Raw genomic sequence first — 20,581 nt, 5'->3', positions numbered from 1 at the left:
GCCGATTTGCACAACGATTCCTGCCCAGGATCTATTCTCATATCTGACAAACAGTGGACACAGAGAATGCACCAAAGTGTCTTGTCAAGTTTTCTAGTAATGTACATTTAATTTACTGATTCTGGCATATCTCTGCAAACTGTCTTTAGAAACTGAAATGGTATATTACCTAATGGACAGCATGGATGCTTAAAAAAATTCATTTCTGACATACTCAGAAACCCCACTACACAACAGCCTTCATTACAAAATGAATTTGGATACAATATGATCAAAGCACAGCTCCCATATATTTACAACCTATTCATTAATTTCTCCCAATTAATCTTTTAATACAAAGTTTTATTGCCAAAAGAAAATGCATCTGATTTCTTAACCTGACAAGTATTTGTCTTAAATTTAAATTTAATCATGAACAATGACGCCAATAATTCTTGTGTTTTGCTGGTCAACCCAGACAAACCAGGAAGGATATGCGTGTGTGTGTGTTTCTTTTTTACTTTCTCTGTAGATTATATTTATTATCCCTAGATTATCTGATAACCAGAAATGTTTGATTGTAAGGTGATCCTGGGATGGTTCCCCGACCCAGTGGTCAACCTATTACGGGGTTAATTAAAAAAAAAAAAAAAAAAAAAAAAGGAAGGATATGCCATGGGCAAAGAGTCCAAAGCCCAGCAAAATTTCAGAAGTCCTGGTTAACTGTCAGACATGAAACCTGTATGTATGAATTTGGAGCGGGGTGGGGTTGGGTCTGCTATGAGCTTCTGCTGACTTGACAGGTGAAATGAACAATATTGTTATGTTTTGATTTATTAAGGCTATCCAAGAAATAAGGACCTTTTTGACCTAGCTAGTGATTTTATGATTTATTAAATTAGGCAGGTTGATGTGGCATCAAATTTGAACGTAAAATCTTCTCTTTGCACATATACATTTACATACAAATCTAATCACCTAATATGGGGACTAGGTGTTTTGAAACCCACTCCAAACTTCTGCCTAAGGCCTAGGAAGAATGAATGGCTGACATTCGGTGAGGAAGTAAATATACTTGTATCTGTCAATACTGATGCCAATGCTAAAGCCAGAGGCAGAGCAGTAGCTTGCTTCTATAATGTACAGGTAAATTAAAAAGAGTATAATGTTTTTAGACATATTATCACTAAATATCATTTCTTCAACTTCCATACAAGAATTGATGCCATGTTACCTGGCTGATTTTCATGGCACTGTTGCACTGATAGTCAGAGAACTTGGAGCTGGTCTGAATCAAGATCGGTGGATCCTCAAGGTATGGAAAAGCAAGTCGTATGGCAAGTGCAAATACTTCACTGACCATCTGATGGATACTAAGCATGTGATCTTGTTTCCTGCTCTCCTCACGAGCAATACTCTGCAATTTATAACAAAGAGCATCTGAAGAGCATGAAGGATGTTCTTTTAGAAACTATTTTATATGTACATCTAGCAAGCCCCCAAGATAAATAAACTATGACATATGTAAATTTGCAGATATGCAAATGAACCGTGAACATGCTCAGACTGTTGTTGCAACCTTCAAATTGACTGCACCTGCATTATATAGTTCTGTTTCTCCTCTCTTGTACATGCGTAGATTCATTTCTGTTACACATCACCATGACGTCAAAGAGTAAGAACAATAGTAAAACTAAACTAGAAACTATTTTGTACGTACATAAGTCAAGTCCCCGAAATACATAAACTGCAACATACATAAAGAATTTTTATTGTGTTCTGGTGAAGTTTACATTCACCATGACATCAAAGAGTAAGAACAATAGTAAAAACCGACTTACATATAGGTCCCAGGAACGTAACCCTTACATATCTCCGAGAGTTGCTATATATTAACATGGAATGTTTTCGTGTGTAAATGAAACTGTATTTGTATACATTTAAAAGCTGTGTTAGGCCACCTTTATTTTCATTTTCAATAACCATTAAGTTTCTGATCTTAACATAAGTGATAGAATATGTTACTTAGGTAAACAATAATGAATTTTATACCATTTTAAACTGCAGTTTTAAATTAGAGTACTGCATAACATAGAAGATAATGTGAAATTCATACCATTTTAAACACTTTAAATTCAAAACTACAGTTTTCAATTAGAGTACTGTTTAACATAAAAGATAATGGTAAAAAATATAAAATCTCTGATACCTTATTGAATTTGGTTGGTGTTAAGTTCTTTAATGTGCATATCTCTATTTTTATTTGCTGATCTATGTCAGGGACATCCAACCTTTTTTGGCTTGAAGCTAAAACAGATCAAGTGCTTAAGGTCATGGGCCGCATCAGCAAGAATAGTTCCTTGTTACTAATTATGCATATTAATCAAAGTTACTGCATATATGACCACAGACCAAAAACTTGTGAAGAACTGGGCCACATGTGGCCACAGGTTGGACATGCTTGATCTAAGTCCCACTTGTGACATGCCCAATGTGAATAGTACTGATTATATGAATCCTATCCATAACAAACTCAATGTGAATAGTACTGATTATATGAATCCTATCCATAACAAACTCATGTGAATAGTACTGATTATATGAATCCTATCCATAACAAACTCAATGTGAATAGTACTGATATTTTATGAATCAGTCTAAACTAAAATGTGGAGTCATTTGGAATGAAGTTCACAGCCTAGTGTAAAGAGTACATTTGGTACAAAATCTAATAATTAAATGTTCGTTACTTAGATGTACCAATTTACAATGAATTAAACAACGACACTGATTTCACTGTAACCACCACACTAATTAAATAAATCTGAGATACCCATACACAGCAAACACAACTATAGCATGTGTCAATTTCCTACACGTATAGACTATAGTAGCACTGCTTATGATATTCATCAATTACCAGCAAACATACATGGGCAGAAATTTATTTTTTCTTCTGCATGAAGTGATACTTTCGTTGCTCTTCTCGAAAAATGACATTTTTTAAAACTACATTTTTGTTATTGTTGTTGTTATGGGGTTTAACACCATTTTCACACAAGATAGGCTAACCTGGGAAAACCATGGGAAGAACCAATGACCCACAATAAGGTACTGGCAAACTTTCTCACATACCCACATTATCTAAGCAAGAGACTCAAACCCATGCAGACAGAGGTGAGATGGCAGTGATCTGGAATAATGAGTGCTTTAGACCACTCTGCCACTAGTACTTGTTTCAATAATTCCAAAGTTTTCAAAGCTTCTCTTTAATTTCCATACTATTTTCAAGACCCACACTATTACCAAATTAGTGAAACTAGAAAAATGAAAATAAATAGTCGTACTTGACAGTTATTACTTACTGCATACATCCTTTAAATATCATTAAAACAAATTTTTCAAGTACACAGTATTTTCAAATAACTTTCCAAATTGAATAAATGTCATAAGCTGTAGAAACTGTTATATTATTTAAAGGAATGGGCAAAAACATTAAATAATGTTAAGGTACTGAATATGATATACACAAGTTGCCCAGGTAGGCCTGATATTGCTCACCTGGATAGTTCAAATATGCCAATTTGTGAATGCAACCTATCCATGTATCAAAACTGCAGAGAGAAAAAGAAAATTGCTACAATGTATATTAATGCTGGTGTTATTTATTTTCTTTCCTATATGTTCTTTCCTCTTGGAGAACGTGGATTAAGAATTGGCCAAAAGTGACATCCAATATGTCGTAAGGTACAAGTATGGAAGACCAGAAATGCAGAGGTAAAGTGGTCACAAACTCACAGTACATGACAAATATTCTAGTGACAATGTACAGGTACAGTAGTCCCCCTCTTGAACAGCTCTCCTGACCAGCAGCCACCCACTTCTTATGGCAAGAATCACATGGCATCAACAAGTCTGTATTAAAAAGTACCCTTCAAGAATGGCCACCCATCTAACGCGACCAGCGGCCAGCATATTATAAAAATGTAAAATGTGTGACCAATTCTTTTTCTCAGATGTATCCAGAACCTATAATTAATTTGTATCATAATGTAAGGTAAGTAATCTGATTATCTCTACCGTCGATACATGTTTCCCAATGTCAAGTTTCTGTTACTGAAAGAAGTGTTGACTAAAGTACATGTAACATTAAGATTAATATTATATTATTGTCTATAAAAGCCAATGTTTACAGGAAATGGCTCAACAATGTCATGATAGAGTTTTGGACTTCACACATCTGTCACGTTCTTCTTTTGGATGATTACAACTGGACGTAATTGTCAAGATCATAACAGGGTCAGCATAGCCTAAAAATAGATTTTGTGCATTAACACACATACCAACACAGAAATTAACCTTGACCTTGATCAAAACAGGATACCAGACAAAGACCAAAAAATCATGTGACAACACATTATCACTTGACATGGTCAGGTTAACCAGTATTGGGGTGGTCATAAAACACATTACTGCTGCAATAAAATCCAAAGCTTAGTGGACATCCACCAGTTGTAATAGACACTTGACCCAGTAGCTCCATGCCAATGTCTGCCCTAGTCCTGTGGGATAACCAAAATCCATGATGTGTATGTGATGTGTACTGTATGTCACCCTTCTTATCTTCAAAATGATGGAGGACAATAAACTTACCTATTTACTCAAAAAGTAAACAGCAAGGGAAGCATTTAAAACAATGTTTGCCTGGAACATTCAATCATTAGATAGAAATGAAATGGTTTCTTCAGACCAAACAAAATATAATCCGTGTTTTCCAGATGCCCTGGTTTTAAAATCAGGGTAGGCAGGTTGTATTTTTGTTTTCTTTAAACATTAAATATATATAAAATGTGGGGGAGGAAAAAGTGCTAGAGTCAGCAATGAGAAAAGGGACAGCTGTCTGTATGGAAAATACATACTTTTGTCTGGCCTTCCCACAAGCACAATTTATCTACAAGGTTTGGTAAAAGCAGGTGAAGTAAAATCAATGGTATTCTGTTGAAATAAAAAAGGTATCACATGGACAGACAACATTTAACAATATGCATTCTGCTTTTGGAGGGTGTATAAAAATGAAACATAAAAATACATTTTATACGATATACATCTAGCTGTTAGAATGTGATTTCATAAACACACAAACATTTACATATTTAAAAACTCACTCTCTCCAGCTGCAAAATCTGGTATTTAAGTTTGGCATTTTCTGTCTGAAGAGCTTCCAACTGAGGGGAGATAATTCCATTAGCTAAACATCTAGCTGGGTCCTGAAGCTGGGCAATTTCTGCTTCAAGACTGGCAATTTCAGCCTCCTGTAAAACAAAGAAGAAAATAACAATATAAAAAAAAAAAATGAATATCTGAATTACATTGAATGCATTTTTGTCTTTTGAGCATTTCATTATTTTAATGCACTGTATATGATGGTCATTTAGATACCCGTATCTGAAAATTAGTACAAGAAGGACTTATCTATTACCCCTTATGGCTGAGGTGCTTTTCTTTCAAAGATTTTTAAACTGACTTCTTCATGAACTGTTTATGACCTTTGAATATCTACCTTTATTTGATAATATATCTAAAACAAAATAGCTTATAAATCTGTTGTTATACATTGTACCTTAATTGAGTTTAAGAGTAACCCTATGACTGAATTATTTTTCTGTCTGTAAAGGTTTTTAATTTGACTTCTTAGATTGATCATGATTATAGAATAACTACCTTATATGAAAATGAATATAACAGAAGCAGTAACAGCCATGGCAAACGTGGACCAAATTTGGATCATTTTGGCCGAATCCCCTGGATTTACACGCGAGCCCCCTGTGAGAACAGCTTTTGGAAATAAACTTTTAAACATGTTTTATATGATACTGAACTTTAAGTTTTCTTCCATCGCCTTAAAAATACTTTCTCTCTTATATATTTTTCAGCCTAAAGTGAGACCTGTACAGAAGCATATAAATTTGCTTTATTAGCAATACTGTACACGTTCAATTTTAAACAGGATCAGTATTCAATCAAAGCAACTTCAATGATTAGCCATGAATGTTTTAACTGCATGTTACTCTCTTCCTGCCACTACTCATCCACCCCAATGGTCACCACCCCATCCCCATGACATTAAACCAGAGTCATTACTCGAAAAGATATCACTCTGTGTCACCAACTATAGCCTGATAATTTGAAAATGCTCTCAAATGGGAAGCCACAATGTTAATTCTAATAAATCTGAACAGGTAAGAAATATTACAATAAGTCCACTCAAACTAATTATCACACCTGACCATCAGTTAAACCATAGTATCAAATTAAGTCACAATCTGCTCTATATTCCCAATAAATTCTAGTACTGGCTGAAAGTAGGAGCAAAACAGTTATGTCTTGCATGGATTAAGACATTTAAAAACCATACTTCAACACGCTCCGGTGGCCTCAGTGGTTACAGCATTTGCCTCAGATGCAGATGGTCATGGGTTTGAACCCCAAAGAATCATACCACTCTTATAAAAATGGTATTAGCAGCTGCCTTGCTTGGCGCTCAGCAATAAGAGTTAGTGTTAGGACTGGTCATCCTGTTGTCAGGATAATGTGACTGCATGGGACATCATGCTAAATGTCTGCGGCATGGTGCCCCAGTGCTAGACATCACAATAAACTGTCACACTGTAAATTTGTACCGATATGACTGGAAAATTCTTAAAACAATGTTAAAAATTCAAATCACACACACACACACATCTAAATAAGTGGAGAAGAAAATCTGAACTAAACTAGGCGGTCGCTATTCAGATGTGTAGTTATATCTGTCCACAACCTATCATATGATATGAGATTATTTCTTTTTATTTATCAACTACTTATAAATAGGTCAGTAGGGATAATGGATCAAAATGTGATGCAGTTAGCTGGTAATAACGCTTATGTCTTTCATCCTAACCATGTTAGAACAACCCCTAGCAGTGCTGCTGCATGTAGGTACCCATTAAAACTGTTCTCAACATGGTTAGCTGAGACAGGTGAAACAATACGCCTAAGGAGCACATTGATATATACACCACTGTATTGTGATACACAAACTGTTCATGGCCAAGTACAATTTATATGGTATATACTGTTTTGAATTCACTGTATGTCATTAGTATCAAATCAAAAAGGCAAGATTACTGAAGCATCAGTGTATCTGTAAATCTTTTCACCCCTAGAAGCAAGAACTGTGCTATCTTGCTTTTCATAATAAGCTGATTGTTAGAGAAGCTTGCTTCAATGAAGGTGTCTTAGCTACAATTCAGGATTAATTTTCATTCATAGTGTCCAACTGTACTCAAATAGGAGATGCCATTTCTTTTCAGAACCGCTCTGATGGCTTAAGTGGTTAGAGTGGCATTGAGTTATGATAAAGTAACTGGTTGGGACATGATGCTACATGTCTGCAGCATGATGCCACAGTGCTAGACATCACTATAAACTGCCACACAGCAGATATCATTGTGATTCGACCAAATATTTTTTAAAACTGCATTAAAAATCCAAGTCACACACACATATTCTTTTCATAATTTCCAATTTTAATCTTTAAGTTTTCAGGCATTTTTTTCTATCACCAGGTTCATTTTCTTTTATTGGTAACACATTCACATGGATATACACTTGCAAGACATGTAAATTCATAATGCCATATTTGCTCTTTCATCATTAAATGATAAAAAAAACTTTACCTTGCAGTTAAGTTCATATTTGCTGTATCTGCTTCTTGTTGATACTCTCTCAATGAATGCATTGACTGAAATTTCCTGGAAGGGGTAACATAGGGGCAAAGGAATTTAGAAACTAAATGAAACTTTCCGGAAAGCTGAAGTCCAATTTTAATTCTATTGCACCTTTTTTATGCGAGGAATTACATGCTCTCCCTAAAGAATATAACTTTTCCCTTGCACTCGATGTATCCATGTTTTAAAGTCTCAATAATGCATGAGCTGTATGTAACATCCTGTAATCACTCAAAGATGCAATGGCATTATCATCAAACTCAACTTAAAGTCAGTCATTAATTTTTAGATTAAACCACTACAAAGACATTATGAATTTCATTATGTATTTGCACTATACTTCTACATGCTACTGACACAAAGCTCTGGCTCTATGATCAATGAGTATTTGTGATTTGGATTTTTAACGTAGCTTTAACAATTTTTCAGTCATATTGCTATGATGTCTGCAGTGTGACAATTTATAGCGATGTCTAGCACTGGGGCATCATGCAGTAGACATGTAGCATGATGTCCCATCCAGTCAAATTATCCTGAGACCAGGCCAACCAGTCCTAACACTAACCTCTTAATGCTGAGTGCCAAGCAAGGGAGCTGTTGGTACCATTTCTGTAAGTCTTTGGTATGACTCGGTCAGGGATCAAACCCACGACCTCCTGCATCTGAGGCGGATGCTCTAACCACTAGGCTACCAGAGCAGTTCTACGATCAATAGCAACAAACATGAAATAAAATGGATGAAAATCAAGTAATTTCTTCAGTCTACTGTCAAGAGAAATGTCAAGCATATTTATGGAAATTTTCATTATCAATATTATGATAAGAGATAACACTTAAGCCTAAAATATATTCAAGTTCAATATATGCAGTGATTTTAATTACTTTGGCAAAGTTTGCCAAACACTCTTATCGCTAAATACATGTAGATACTTTTGTCATGTATGGTAACACAATATAACACTGTGTACATTCACCATAAGCACTTATGTTACACCCATGTTTTAATGACCAACTTTTCTTGTTAAAATGGATATGCTGTTGATTACATTCAAGACATATCATTTGACAGAATTTAATACAGGCAAGATGTATCATTTGACAGAATTCAATGCAGGCAAGACGTATCATTTGACAGAATTTTCTGACACTTTAACCTTAGCAAAGACCTTCAAATTTGTATCCTATTTTTATAATGAAAGAAGAGAATATTTCATTTGTATTGATGTCATAAATGACAAACACATTAAAATTCAGGTCAAGCAATATTTCATTCGCATCCTCTCTTGGTGCTTTTCTAAAGCAGGCATATACACCAATTTTATTCAGGTTATTACAGTTCATTCACCTCAGTATTGCAATGGATATCCGCTTCTGCAGCTCAGTTAATTTTCATGCAAGCCTTTCACAACTGCAGATACAATTACCCAATTCATTTCACGCATGAATGATATGAAGACCATTTGTATCAATACACAGAGCAACAACGTTCATTGGATTCATGCTGAAACGGTATAAGTTGCTTACATGCCGATTCTTCAAGACGAACATGAAGTCTTCTCTTGCAACATTAAACTTTTCAGACAAGCCCAATGGGCACTTAAGGTCAGAATACGGGAGGGGCCAGATCTGAAATAAGAGGGGCCCTATGCATCAAGCTATCCAAATATTTTTTTAGAACTGCCATAAATGAAATTTAAATCATGTCGGAAGATACACTTCTTGCATATAAGTGTTTATTATTGTTTTTCCCTGTAACACATCACCAACACATAAAGAAATGGATAAATTTTGTTTAAACATGGCCATTCAAATCAGTAAGGTACTTACAATGGGGGAAAGGTATGGAATTAGCAATGCTCTAAGCAACTTTTGGTAAATTAACATTAGACCCAGAAATCAAAACAGGTCCTCTTTTTTTTTACACCATTCTGTGTTCACATAACAGCTTGCATGGAATTATTGGTTTTAATGTAAAGAAGGAGAAAAAACTTGCACATCTGGCCCTATTTAAAATTTAACATACATCTGAAGGTGAGTAAAGGCATGATGAAATGTTTAAATGCATATTATCCTCTTACTTGGCCAAATACAAGATCAACACACATTTTTTGAAAAAGCAACAATTTTTACCAATTTTTGTCACATATTTTTCCAAAGTTTACCTAATGCACACTGCCTGAGATTGAGTTTTTAATTGAGTCAGGCATGTAATCCAGACCAGAATATGCACTGCTAGCATGACAGAAGTAGTACATAGGTACATGTAGCTAGTGACATCATTCAAATGGCTTGAAAATATGTTACTCTCCCAATGTATGTCAACTTCTAGAACAAATTCAACAAACCATATAACCAAATTAATAACTTTTCAAACACTAGGTTTGTAATTTTAATGGGTCTCATCACCAATGTAAGAGGTATAAACTTCTCGACTGTTCATATGGCATTTGTTAGCGCCAACCTATTGACTTATAAAGATGGATGAACTCCTTTTTATTAATTAGAAGTGTTGTTAAGTATTGCCTTTTAATTTACTACTCAAAAAGTGACTGGTTCTCATAAATATGCATATTTCAAAATGCCTTGATCATAGCTAGTGGAATGTCCTTTTTCTGAGGGAGGTTTAAATTATTGGTGACAAAATGCACAGACAGTATAGACAAATTAGAATGGAGTCACCTAGCGATCAGCTTGTGAACTACAAGAACTAGTTACCTTGTGTGAATTTGGAGTAGGGGAGGATATTATCATTAGTTTCCCCCTTTGACTGACAAAATCAAGTGACTATTTTATGCACAGATCTTTTTCAGCGTAACTAGAAACACAAAAATGCACTCAAAAATGAAAATACACATATATTTACCATGATGCTCATAAAGACAAATGTATGATTTGCATGTGTTTGAATAATTATAAGAAAAGCACAATAAAATAAAATTTGATTTTTGTGATTTTTATACGATTTACATTTTGCCATTTATAACTAAATTCATGCCATGAAGTCACTCAGTCATACTGCATTTTGAGACCCAAACATGAACATCCAAAAAGATATAGATGCGGATTATCATTTGCCATGCTGAGCTCACACCTATTGTACACAATACTGCATGGGCTGCACCTTTTAACTCGAATACATCATTTTTAATATTCAAAGTACATGTATATTTATACTTATTATCAGTGTATTTAAACAAAAACTAAATTAGAATTTGTAAAATACTATTAATAATAATCTGTAACTTTGAGTGTATTACTGATTATGTGACAATGGATATAGTTCTCGAATGAAATATAGTTTAAACCTGCAGTTGAATCCTTGTTAACTGACTTCATTGTCTAGTACATTTTTGTATTTTTCTGCTTGTTAATAATTAATACTATCTTATGTACATGTAAAAGTCCATAAAATGAACAATTTTTACATGGTATTTTTTAAGAACATTTTAAGGTGCCCAGCATTCAATAATCACAACTGATTTAATTTGGTTAAGATATATTAGTATTAAATTGTGTGTGTGTGTGTGATTTAGGTTTTTAACGTAGCTTTAGCAATTTGTCAGTCATATTGCTACAATGTCTACTGTGTGGCAGTTAATAGCGAGTATGACTTGGCCAGGGATCAAACCCATGACCTCCCACATCCGAGGCGGAAGCTCTAACCACTAGGCCACCGGAGAGGTTGTATTAAATTGAAGAACAAGTAATATTTAGTTTCATGTGAATAAATGATCACGTTGAAATATTCTTTAATTAACTCCAAGAGTAAACAGTTGATAAGAAAAATCAAAATATTCAATATTTTTACTTTTTATTTCAATGATCAATAAAAACATTGTTTGTTATGCATTGTTAATAACAACAAGTGTTACAAAGCCATACAATACCAAATGGAAGACTGACTTTGTTGTCTGCTGACTCTGTAATGAGGCAAGTCTTAGCTATGGGGAGATTTCCTAAATGAATTTGCATGAGTTGACTTCGTTATGGGCTGAGATCTAAGTACTAATTTAAGCATTTAATTACAGTATAGAGTTTATGTAGTACCAGAGTATGTGTAGTTGACATATTCTCATGTAGTTTTAATTATCCTTTCCAGAAAAACTTTAACAGAATCAAATATTGATATATATATATATATATATAAAGTAAAAATTATTTACATAGATCCAATTTCCCTTACAATTTTGTAATTGCACATATAAGCATTTACTTAAAAGCCAATATATCTATATATTCACATGATTTATTCTGAGAAATTTGTTAATGACGAAATTAGACATTTGTAAGGCAAGATGAAGGATAACACCTGAGGTCTCACTGAATAGGTTCATGCTTTGACACCTCCATAATTTCTAAGGTAGAAGGCATCGGCCGAATTATTATAAGCCTAGCATTTATAAATTCACAGAGAAGCTAAATTTATAATGTGGTTTACATTTACTTTGAGTCAGGCTTGAAAATAGGTTGGCTTGTTTGGTGACTGCCTGTCAGTTTTACTAGCATGATATCAAATGTGTAACTTGGGCTGCAAATGAACAGCTGACTTGGCATATGTATTCACATATCTGCTACAGAGGTAAATATCTAAAAAGTCGAGATGGCTGATGGGTGATGAAAAGTATTCTAATTTGTTACAATACTAGTGAACTTTGTTCATGCATAAGGCACCTACTGATTCTTTTAGCCACCTTGTCACAGGAATATATTCAAAAAAGCTCTTTGGCGTCAAAAATGAGTGTAAAAAAAATTGGTTGGTGGCTGTGTCGGTTCTCACAAGCATGATTTCTACAACAACAAAGAAAATAATCATTGGTTAGTTTTTATTTTCATCTTTAATATAAAATTTGATGTAATTGGTCATTGTCGGATAAGACTTCACTCAAAAAAAAAAAACTGTCCAGTGTGACCGAAGTAAACCACACGTTTTCCCCTACCGGAACCATGCGTAAAGCCTGTTGTAGCGCGTACGTCGAAATTATCAAAAAAGAAAGTGGAGGCTTAAAGTGTTTACATTCTTCTATAAAGTATTAAAAACTGGTCTACGTATATAAATATACATACAAACATATATTTAACGAGTATATTTGAGTGGATTTTAGGATATCTGGATATATTCGAGTAAAAAGACGTGTCGCTATTTTAGATGAAAAGTCTGGAATTATTCTGGATTGTCAGCAATCTTGTTAGCCAATTGTATAACTATCAGAGATTTTCCTTAGGGCTGAATCAATAGATATCGAACGACAATCAGTTCAGATCCTTTTCAGTTCTTACTGCTTCAGCGGCTTTAGCTGTCAGCTGAGCGATAGCAATTTCACCGTTTGGCTCCTCCATGATGCAACCGGCATGTAAGTTTGCTTCCATAATTTTACGAACTCGTTACAACGCCGAACAATAAAGCAGGGAACCAGACTATCGGCAAGCCCACAGTAGACTGGTACCCTACCTTATTCATGCATGGTGATTAACAGACAGAAATAAGGCTAGAGCGGCAACCAAACTTGGCTAATTGAAGTTTTGAAATTAGATCACTTCTATAGGGCCGCTCTTCTGATATTATGAACGTCTGAGAGTGAAATTGTTTGCATTTTCAACATGCATATTGAAGACATTGCTGGCATACCTTTATGTTACTTTCATCCACTGTGGCTGAAATTCTATTGGATATTGTACTTACGGAAACTGTACAAGATCTAAGCACAGACCACAGGAGTCTGACGTTTTATCAATAAAGTACGGCGAAATCTCTGACAACGTGAAATCACATTATCGGTAATATAAATGAACTCCTGTGCACAGACTAACATAGTACAATAAATCAACCCCACAAATCTGTGTTGATACTGATGGACGATGTTAATTATACTGATTACTTTTTTTTTAAATTTAACTTTATTTAATTGTATATATGTATATGGGTAAGTGAGATTGTTTTAGAACCATCTTGGGATAGTCTTCGAGTTCTTAAGGTAGTCTTGGGTTGACTGTCACATGCACTCCAAAAAACACCTAGCCAAATAGTCAAAAGATGCACTATCTTTAGCAGTTACTTAAACAAGTAAAGATAATTTTGCCAGACAGTACGAGTTTATGAAAGTCTATAACCCTTATTACACGCATCAATCATACAGTAAAATAAAGAGAATTAAAAGTTTTTTTTAACAGTGCATAAGATATACAGGGTCATTTTTTTTAAATCGCCAGTATTACCAGTGAGGAAAGTGTAATTTGTCATTAAGTCAGGTTTTTGGTAACAATTCATCTTAGTCTCTTATGAGTACTTCCAAAACTCAGTTTGGCACAACGTTTACAAATCCAACATCTGATAAGATTTCCTTATCCCTTCCTATGGGCAATAATTTTAAAAGAAAGGGCACACAATTTTTTTTATATTGCTAATGGTTGAACAATAAACAACAGAATAAAGGCAGAGATATTCCAAATGCTAATATGACAAAGAGGTCAAGGTCATTTTTTTATTTATTGAAAGCAAGACATTGGATGGGTCAAACAAATAAGGTTGTGGCTAATTCACTTGTACATGAAAAGCCTTGTTTGGATCAAAAAGTCGATCAAGTTAAGATTGAAATCCCTGATTTGCATCATGTTTGTGCAGTTACCAGAGCTATGGCAAAATGAGCACTTGAGCAGACTTTAGTTCAGTTACTTTCATAAATTACAATTATGACGTACTTCCAGATGTCTGTTACAATTACAATTTCAATTAACCGAAGTTCAATTAGAATTACAATTATTTTTGTCAGTTACAAATGAAATTATTATTTCCCATAATGAGACAAAAAGCGAGACAAATAAGTTTGGTTTAAGAATTGTATGCAGTTATTTTTATAACAAATATACATTATAAGCAAACATAAATATTTTGACATGAAAATGATTATAGTAGTTAGCTTGAAGGGTTTCTTAGCCAAAACTCTATTTTGTATTAGGACGACAGCATGATTACCTCCCTCCTTCAGACCCCCCCCCCCACACGTTAGTCCAAATAAACTACGAAAACAACTTTGTTGAGGCAACAGCGTCTATATAATTGTTGATTACCTGTCAAGGACCCATCATGAATCATCATCGTCGTCATACCAAACAGGGTTGGATCAGAAACGTCCCCTTTAAGCTAGCTACTGCGGTTTTTCACTTGAAATCGCTAGCGATTTATATTTTACACAAAATTACTTTCCTAACACGCAGGGTTTTTCCACAGGTCACTTGTCTGACGGCTATTAATGTGCTATTAACAACTCGCTAGGATTTACACACAAAAAAATCGGTATGTGCTGTAAATTTCACAACATATGCTCTAAGGATGGTCTCATAAATTTTAGATCATTCGAGAGCGTCACATTTCACAATGTAAGCTCTGACGATGGTTTACACAGCCAATTGCTGATATATTTTAGAGTCTCAGCTTTCGCTATTATATAATTCTCATCGTCGTAACAAACAAGTATTGATTAATCTTAGCTCTGATAGGAGAGCCAGGTTCTAGCATTTTGATAAAATTTCCATGTGAGACTATTGATTTATTGAGATAACATTTCCTCGGCTCATCATCGACTGTGATCTTAGTGTATTTATTCTGTGATATCGGATTGTAAAGATTATCAATAGCATTAGAAAACAAGCCTGTATCACAGGTATTTACTAAAATAATCTGAATATTCTGTGCGAACCAGAGACAATTTTATTTTATTTCTGTTTTTGAAATATGTGCTGTACTTTTCATTGTCAAGCGTAATCGTCATATGCTTACCTAGGAAAAGAATTCTTTTCATCTTTAACATGGTATCTTCCACTGTAATACCTTCCATTATTTTTCAAATTTCATACAAAATTTGACTGTCCTTATTTTTAAATAAAATATTACTATCCTTATTTGTACATGAAATCGCTAGCAATTTTACATGCAATTTACGGAGTATCGTTTTTCGTATTCCACAACTCTAATCGGTATCATATTAACAAGCAAATCGTTATTGACTCGTAGTTCCTGTATCAGATATAAGATTATAAACTTCTCACGACGTAGATAAGCTTGAAGATGATTAAGAATTTTATCATAAGTCGTTTTGCTATTTTACAAGACGTATTTTTATTCTTATATTTTGGCCCGATCTTTTTGATAATTGCTGAGAATGCAATACCTGACCCCGACACTATCTACAATAATTGATGCGCTGTTCAGCCCACAATAGCAATTCCAGTTGTTGTTAATAACATTGGAATATAATTCAGCACGCTTATTATTTTACAATAAAAGTTTCTAGCTTACCTGACACAGTAAAGTTTTTATTTATAGCATTTGATCAGCTCGTATCTGTTGTTGTCTTGGTGACCAGATGATATGCGGTTGAAGTCGATTATTTATTTTTTCATCATTATGAAGCGGTTGAAGTCGATTATTTATTTTTTCATCATTATGAAACTGTTTCGGTAATTATTTCAATTGCCGTAGTGAAGGCATTTTCGGCGGAAGCTTTATCGATCAGAGCACTACATTTAATATTGACAGGATTGGCAAGAAACTCTATACTTATCATTCACTTCAGATTAGATATCATCATATATGGTATCTGCTAAAACTAAAGATGAAAATGGGGGATCAAAATGTCTTGGTATTTCAGTAATATCATTGACTCTATCACGATAAATATATTCTGTTTCGTTGATATAACTAACAACATAACATAACTGACCCAGTTTAAAATTTTAAGCACTAGATGTTGCATGAGAATTGCATATGTTGTTGCAAAACTTAAGAGACCAAGAAAGCTTGCTATAAATGTATGTCGTTGACGGACAGGTTTAGATATCCAGGAATCAGCTCTTTGATATTTCTGTATTTTGCTTCCGTCAGTAACATTCCAGCTTCCTTTTTTATATAGCATTTCAGCACAAATGTTATAGAACTGTTATGTATTTCATAATCTTCGTCAGTACTAGGTTTTACAGTTGTAATTTCGTCAAGCTCTTGATAAAATATATTTCGCTCGACATCATCATATAACTCATTCTAGACTCAATTTCTGATATTGCGTTTAGTGCAGCATGAATGTGATATACGTTTTTTTATCACTTTGAGAGAGTCTATTAAAGCTAGATATGCTGTTAGTGTCAGCACTATTATCTACTATTTCTAACAGCGCCTTTTTATTATTGTAGTCCATGCCTAGCTCACGAAATACTCGACGATTAGCAAATGTGTCTTTGAGCTTACGATTTTTAAGAAACTTTTGTTTTCTTGTTTCAGCTAGTTTGTCAAACTCATCATTAATCTTCTTTAGTCGCTCTTGTTCTGTTTTCTTACCGCCATTAAATTTTGTTTTTATAAGGTTAGATTTATCGATCGTCAGAACATATTCTTTATTTAGCTCAAGCAGTGTATTTATCAAAAACTTTTCAACTTTCAACTGTCTTTCAGCGCATTCATTTCAGGACAGTATTTGCTAATTATATCTAAGTCTCTGATAGCGTATCTCAGTTGAGGGCCTCTCATTCCTGCAACTTTAGTCAAAGTGTCATTGTTCTCGTTTAAGCTTTTGAACCTAAAGTTATTTTTTTTTATTCGAGCAATTATATTTACCACTTTTGCTTCCTCAACACTTTTTTTGGTCTAGCGAATCAAGATCAGCTATTTCGATCTCTGTTTTCCGGTTTAGTATAAAATTACAAAACTCTTTTGTGACTCTGATCGATGGAGGATCAATAGACATTATAGATAACAATCACATTAAATCACAGCGTGCTTGCACGTCAGACCTATAATAGGTCATCGAGTGTATATACCTGAAACATCGTCAAACCTGGGAAAGAATCTTCTGCTCTGGAAACATAACTAAGGAAATACGAGTACTTGTTTACAGTAACTGCAGGATCAAGTGTAAATTGCTGAGAAGCATAAACATAAACATTCTGTGCCTTTTACAGCGCAGTCCATTCGATCCTTCTAATTGTCAGTTATAAATGCATGAGACACCAGCATCAGATCAACCTGTTAGTTGAAATTTCCAAATTGCAACAGCTTCTGGACACTGTATTTTGATCCAAAATTTAGATATTTCTACGTTTGAGATCCACTCTAACTCGCCAGATAGAGGGCTATTAAGCATAAACGCATAATCTGGCTTATTTTCCGAATAATTACTTGACACTGTTGCAAAAAAACAAACAACCAACGATTATTAACAGCATAGCGAGATGTTGAATGTGGCCGAAACTATTTTTAGCTTGTTTTGAACTACAATCAATCGGATGTGATTGGGTAACACTATCCACATACTGTTTATTGACAAAATCAAATGCAGAAACAGGCACATACGTGGAAGTTATCTTATTGTCAGCCATATTGATCGCACCTATAACTGTGCGTCCAGATTTTTTTAAAGAAATTTAGCATCTGCAGAAGTAATTGTACTCGCTGATGATGAACTTATTTTAGCTTCCACTTACAATTTATTTGTAAGATCAAATGGGATGATTTCATTATAGGTCTTTTGGTATTTTATTCGATCCCATGCTTAACATACCTATCATCTTTTCACCGAATATAGCTACTCGTGATGCAATATTTCCTGCTATTATACTATACAAGTAATTTAGTATTTGTTAAATCTGATGTTGCTGATGGAATTGCCGTAGTTGTTATTTTATTCGATCCCATGCCTAGATGTCCCTCTATAGTGTCACCGGATTTTATTACAAAGTTGTCCTTGACAAACTTGACATTTGTACAGAATATTTATTAGTCAAAGTTGTATTATCGAGCTGAGTATTAAATATTCATTTCCCATCCATATCTGTATTTCCACCCATCGTCCCATCAGATAATGGCAACTTGTTATTATCAACCGCGCTAAGTTGTGCGTGACGTATCGCTTATGAGTTATTTATGATAGCGGGAGGGGGTATTTGGTCTCAAAATTTACAATTGTTTTTGCTCATGTTGATATTTCCAGTCATCTTTCCACCAGTTATTGACAACTTACTATTGCTGACTACATTTAGCTGCGTAAAACTTACTGCTTGTGAGTTACCTGCGTCAATAGGTGGATATGTTGTCTCAAGGTCTAGTACTCGCTGACCTGACATACTTAAGTTTTTGGTCATCTTTCCACCTGATAACGATAACTTACCATTACTGACCGCACTAAGTTGTGCCAAACTTACCTCTTGTGAGTTATCTGCGTCGATGTGTTGTTTCAAGGTCTAGCACTTAAGTTACCTGTCATTTTATCTCCTGATTTTTTAAATATAATTTGTTAAATCTATACCAGCAGTGGTGGTCGTAGGTGAAACTATTTTTTTGTTAGCTGAGCTATCAATTAACGTACCAAATTTTGTGTAATAGCTCATTCTTATATTTACTGCGAGAAACAATTTAACTTTGACCGCCCGATAACATTTAACCTTGACTAATAGATAAAATGTTGTGAATACCTGGTGTAGAATGAGTATAGTCAACTCTGACACAGAGCGATTAATAAAACATGAACATAACCACGACCTACCGGACTGCCATTATCTGATAGTATGGCGAACTGGATCAGGTAAAACTAATCTTCTGGTGAATTTATTACTTAATGATTTCTCCAAGTACGATCGAGTTTATGTTTACACGATCAATCCACAGCAGGATAAATACAGACTGCTCAGCGAATAAAATGAAAAGCTGAAAAATGAACTTGGCGTAGACGATAATATATTTATCATAAAACAACCCAACGATTTAATTCCCGTTGTCGAGCTAGATTCAGACGAGCATAAAATTGTTGTGTTTGATGACATTCCACTAAGCAATGCAGAGATGAATAATATAAAATATTATTTTTCATTAGTGCGCAAAAGAAAATGTAATGCATTTTACCTAGCTCAAGGATTTTATAGCGTGGATCTATTTATCAGACCAAATACGAGTTGTTTCATGATGTTCGCTGGACCAGACAATATCGACGTACATAAAATAGTACGAGAATAGTGCGGGGTGTGTTAAAACAAACATTTGCCGAACTTTATCATAACACTACAGGTGTTGGTGGGTCAATTTTTTTGCTTGTTTTTGAAGATAGCACGAGAACGAAATGGTATGTTCAGATGTGGAATAGACATGTTTTTGGACTGTGAAAATTAATCTAACGGTAAACATCTGAAAAGTAGTCGAACGGTCAAAATCTAAAATAAGTGTATTAAAAATAAATAAAACGAAAAATGAATTCGAAACGAATAGAGGTTCTAAACAAATTTGTTACAACCAGGGCTGCATTCATGAGAAAGGTTGAGCAGGAACGTCGAGATCTACAGCAGAAGAAACTGCTATACTTTTTAGACCAGTGACCGAGGCTGTACTTGGCAAACAGCCAGTTGAAAGTTGCATTAAATCTATTAAGTGATTTTCCACAACAATGATACTTCGCTAAATTATGTCATTACTTTTTATTATAATAGTTTTTCGTGAAGAAAAGCTTTAAAATGTAACGAAGAAACACGTTCAAATGAGTGTTCTTTATCCCCCCCCGCATATTTTTATGACAATTTCTACTATTTTTCGTTAATGAATCACCTCTTTTATAAACTGTACTTTTTCAATGAGAAAGATATCCATGAAAAATGGGCACTGACGTGTATAGACGTTGTTTGTTTGTTTGTTAGTTTCTTGTTTATTTATAGTATTTTCATCATTCATGAAGAAATTTAACATTCTTCAAGAAAAAAAAATGTTTTTCTCACGGAAAATTCTGTCTTATTTCATAATGCTAAAATTAATTACTGTGTTGTTTATTAAAGTAACATGTGCCTGATACAATGAGTTTATATTA

General features: G+C 34.3%; 1 protein-coding gene across 1 annotated transcript in view; it reads right to left on the bottom strand.

Moving 5' to 3' along the window:
* Positions 1-13,164, bottom strand: part of LOC149797894 (arginine--tRNA ligase, cytoplasmic-like) — a 207,604-nt gene extending 194,440 nt beyond the window's left edge. Inside the window, exons 1-3 of the mRNA XM_089962930.1 lie at positions 13,026-13,164; positions 5,145-5,291; positions 1,214-1,396 (exon numbers count right to left, since the gene is read on the bottom strand). Of these exons, the coding sequence (XP_089819056.1) occupies positions 1,214-1,396; positions 5,145-5,291; positions 13,026-13,115 (420 nt within the window). The 5' untranslated portion in view covers positions 13,116-13,164. The remainder of the gene's footprint in view (positions 1-1,213; positions 1,397-5,144; positions 5,292-13,025) is intronic.
* Between the last annotated feature and the right edge of the window lie 7,417 nt (positions 13,165-20,581).

This window comes from Sinohyriopsis cumingii, chromosome 6 (assembly GCF_028554795.1).
Source record: "Sinohyriopsis cumingii isolate HCF-2022 chromosome 6, ASM2855479v2, whole genome shotgun sequence".
Taxonomy (NCBI): domain Eukaryota; kingdom Metazoa; phylum Mollusca; class Bivalvia; order Unionida; family Unionidae; genus Sinohyriopsis; species Sinohyriopsis cumingii.
The sequence above is the reverse complement of the archived record's forward strand: the minus strand, read 5'-3'. Positions and strand labels throughout refer to the sequence as shown.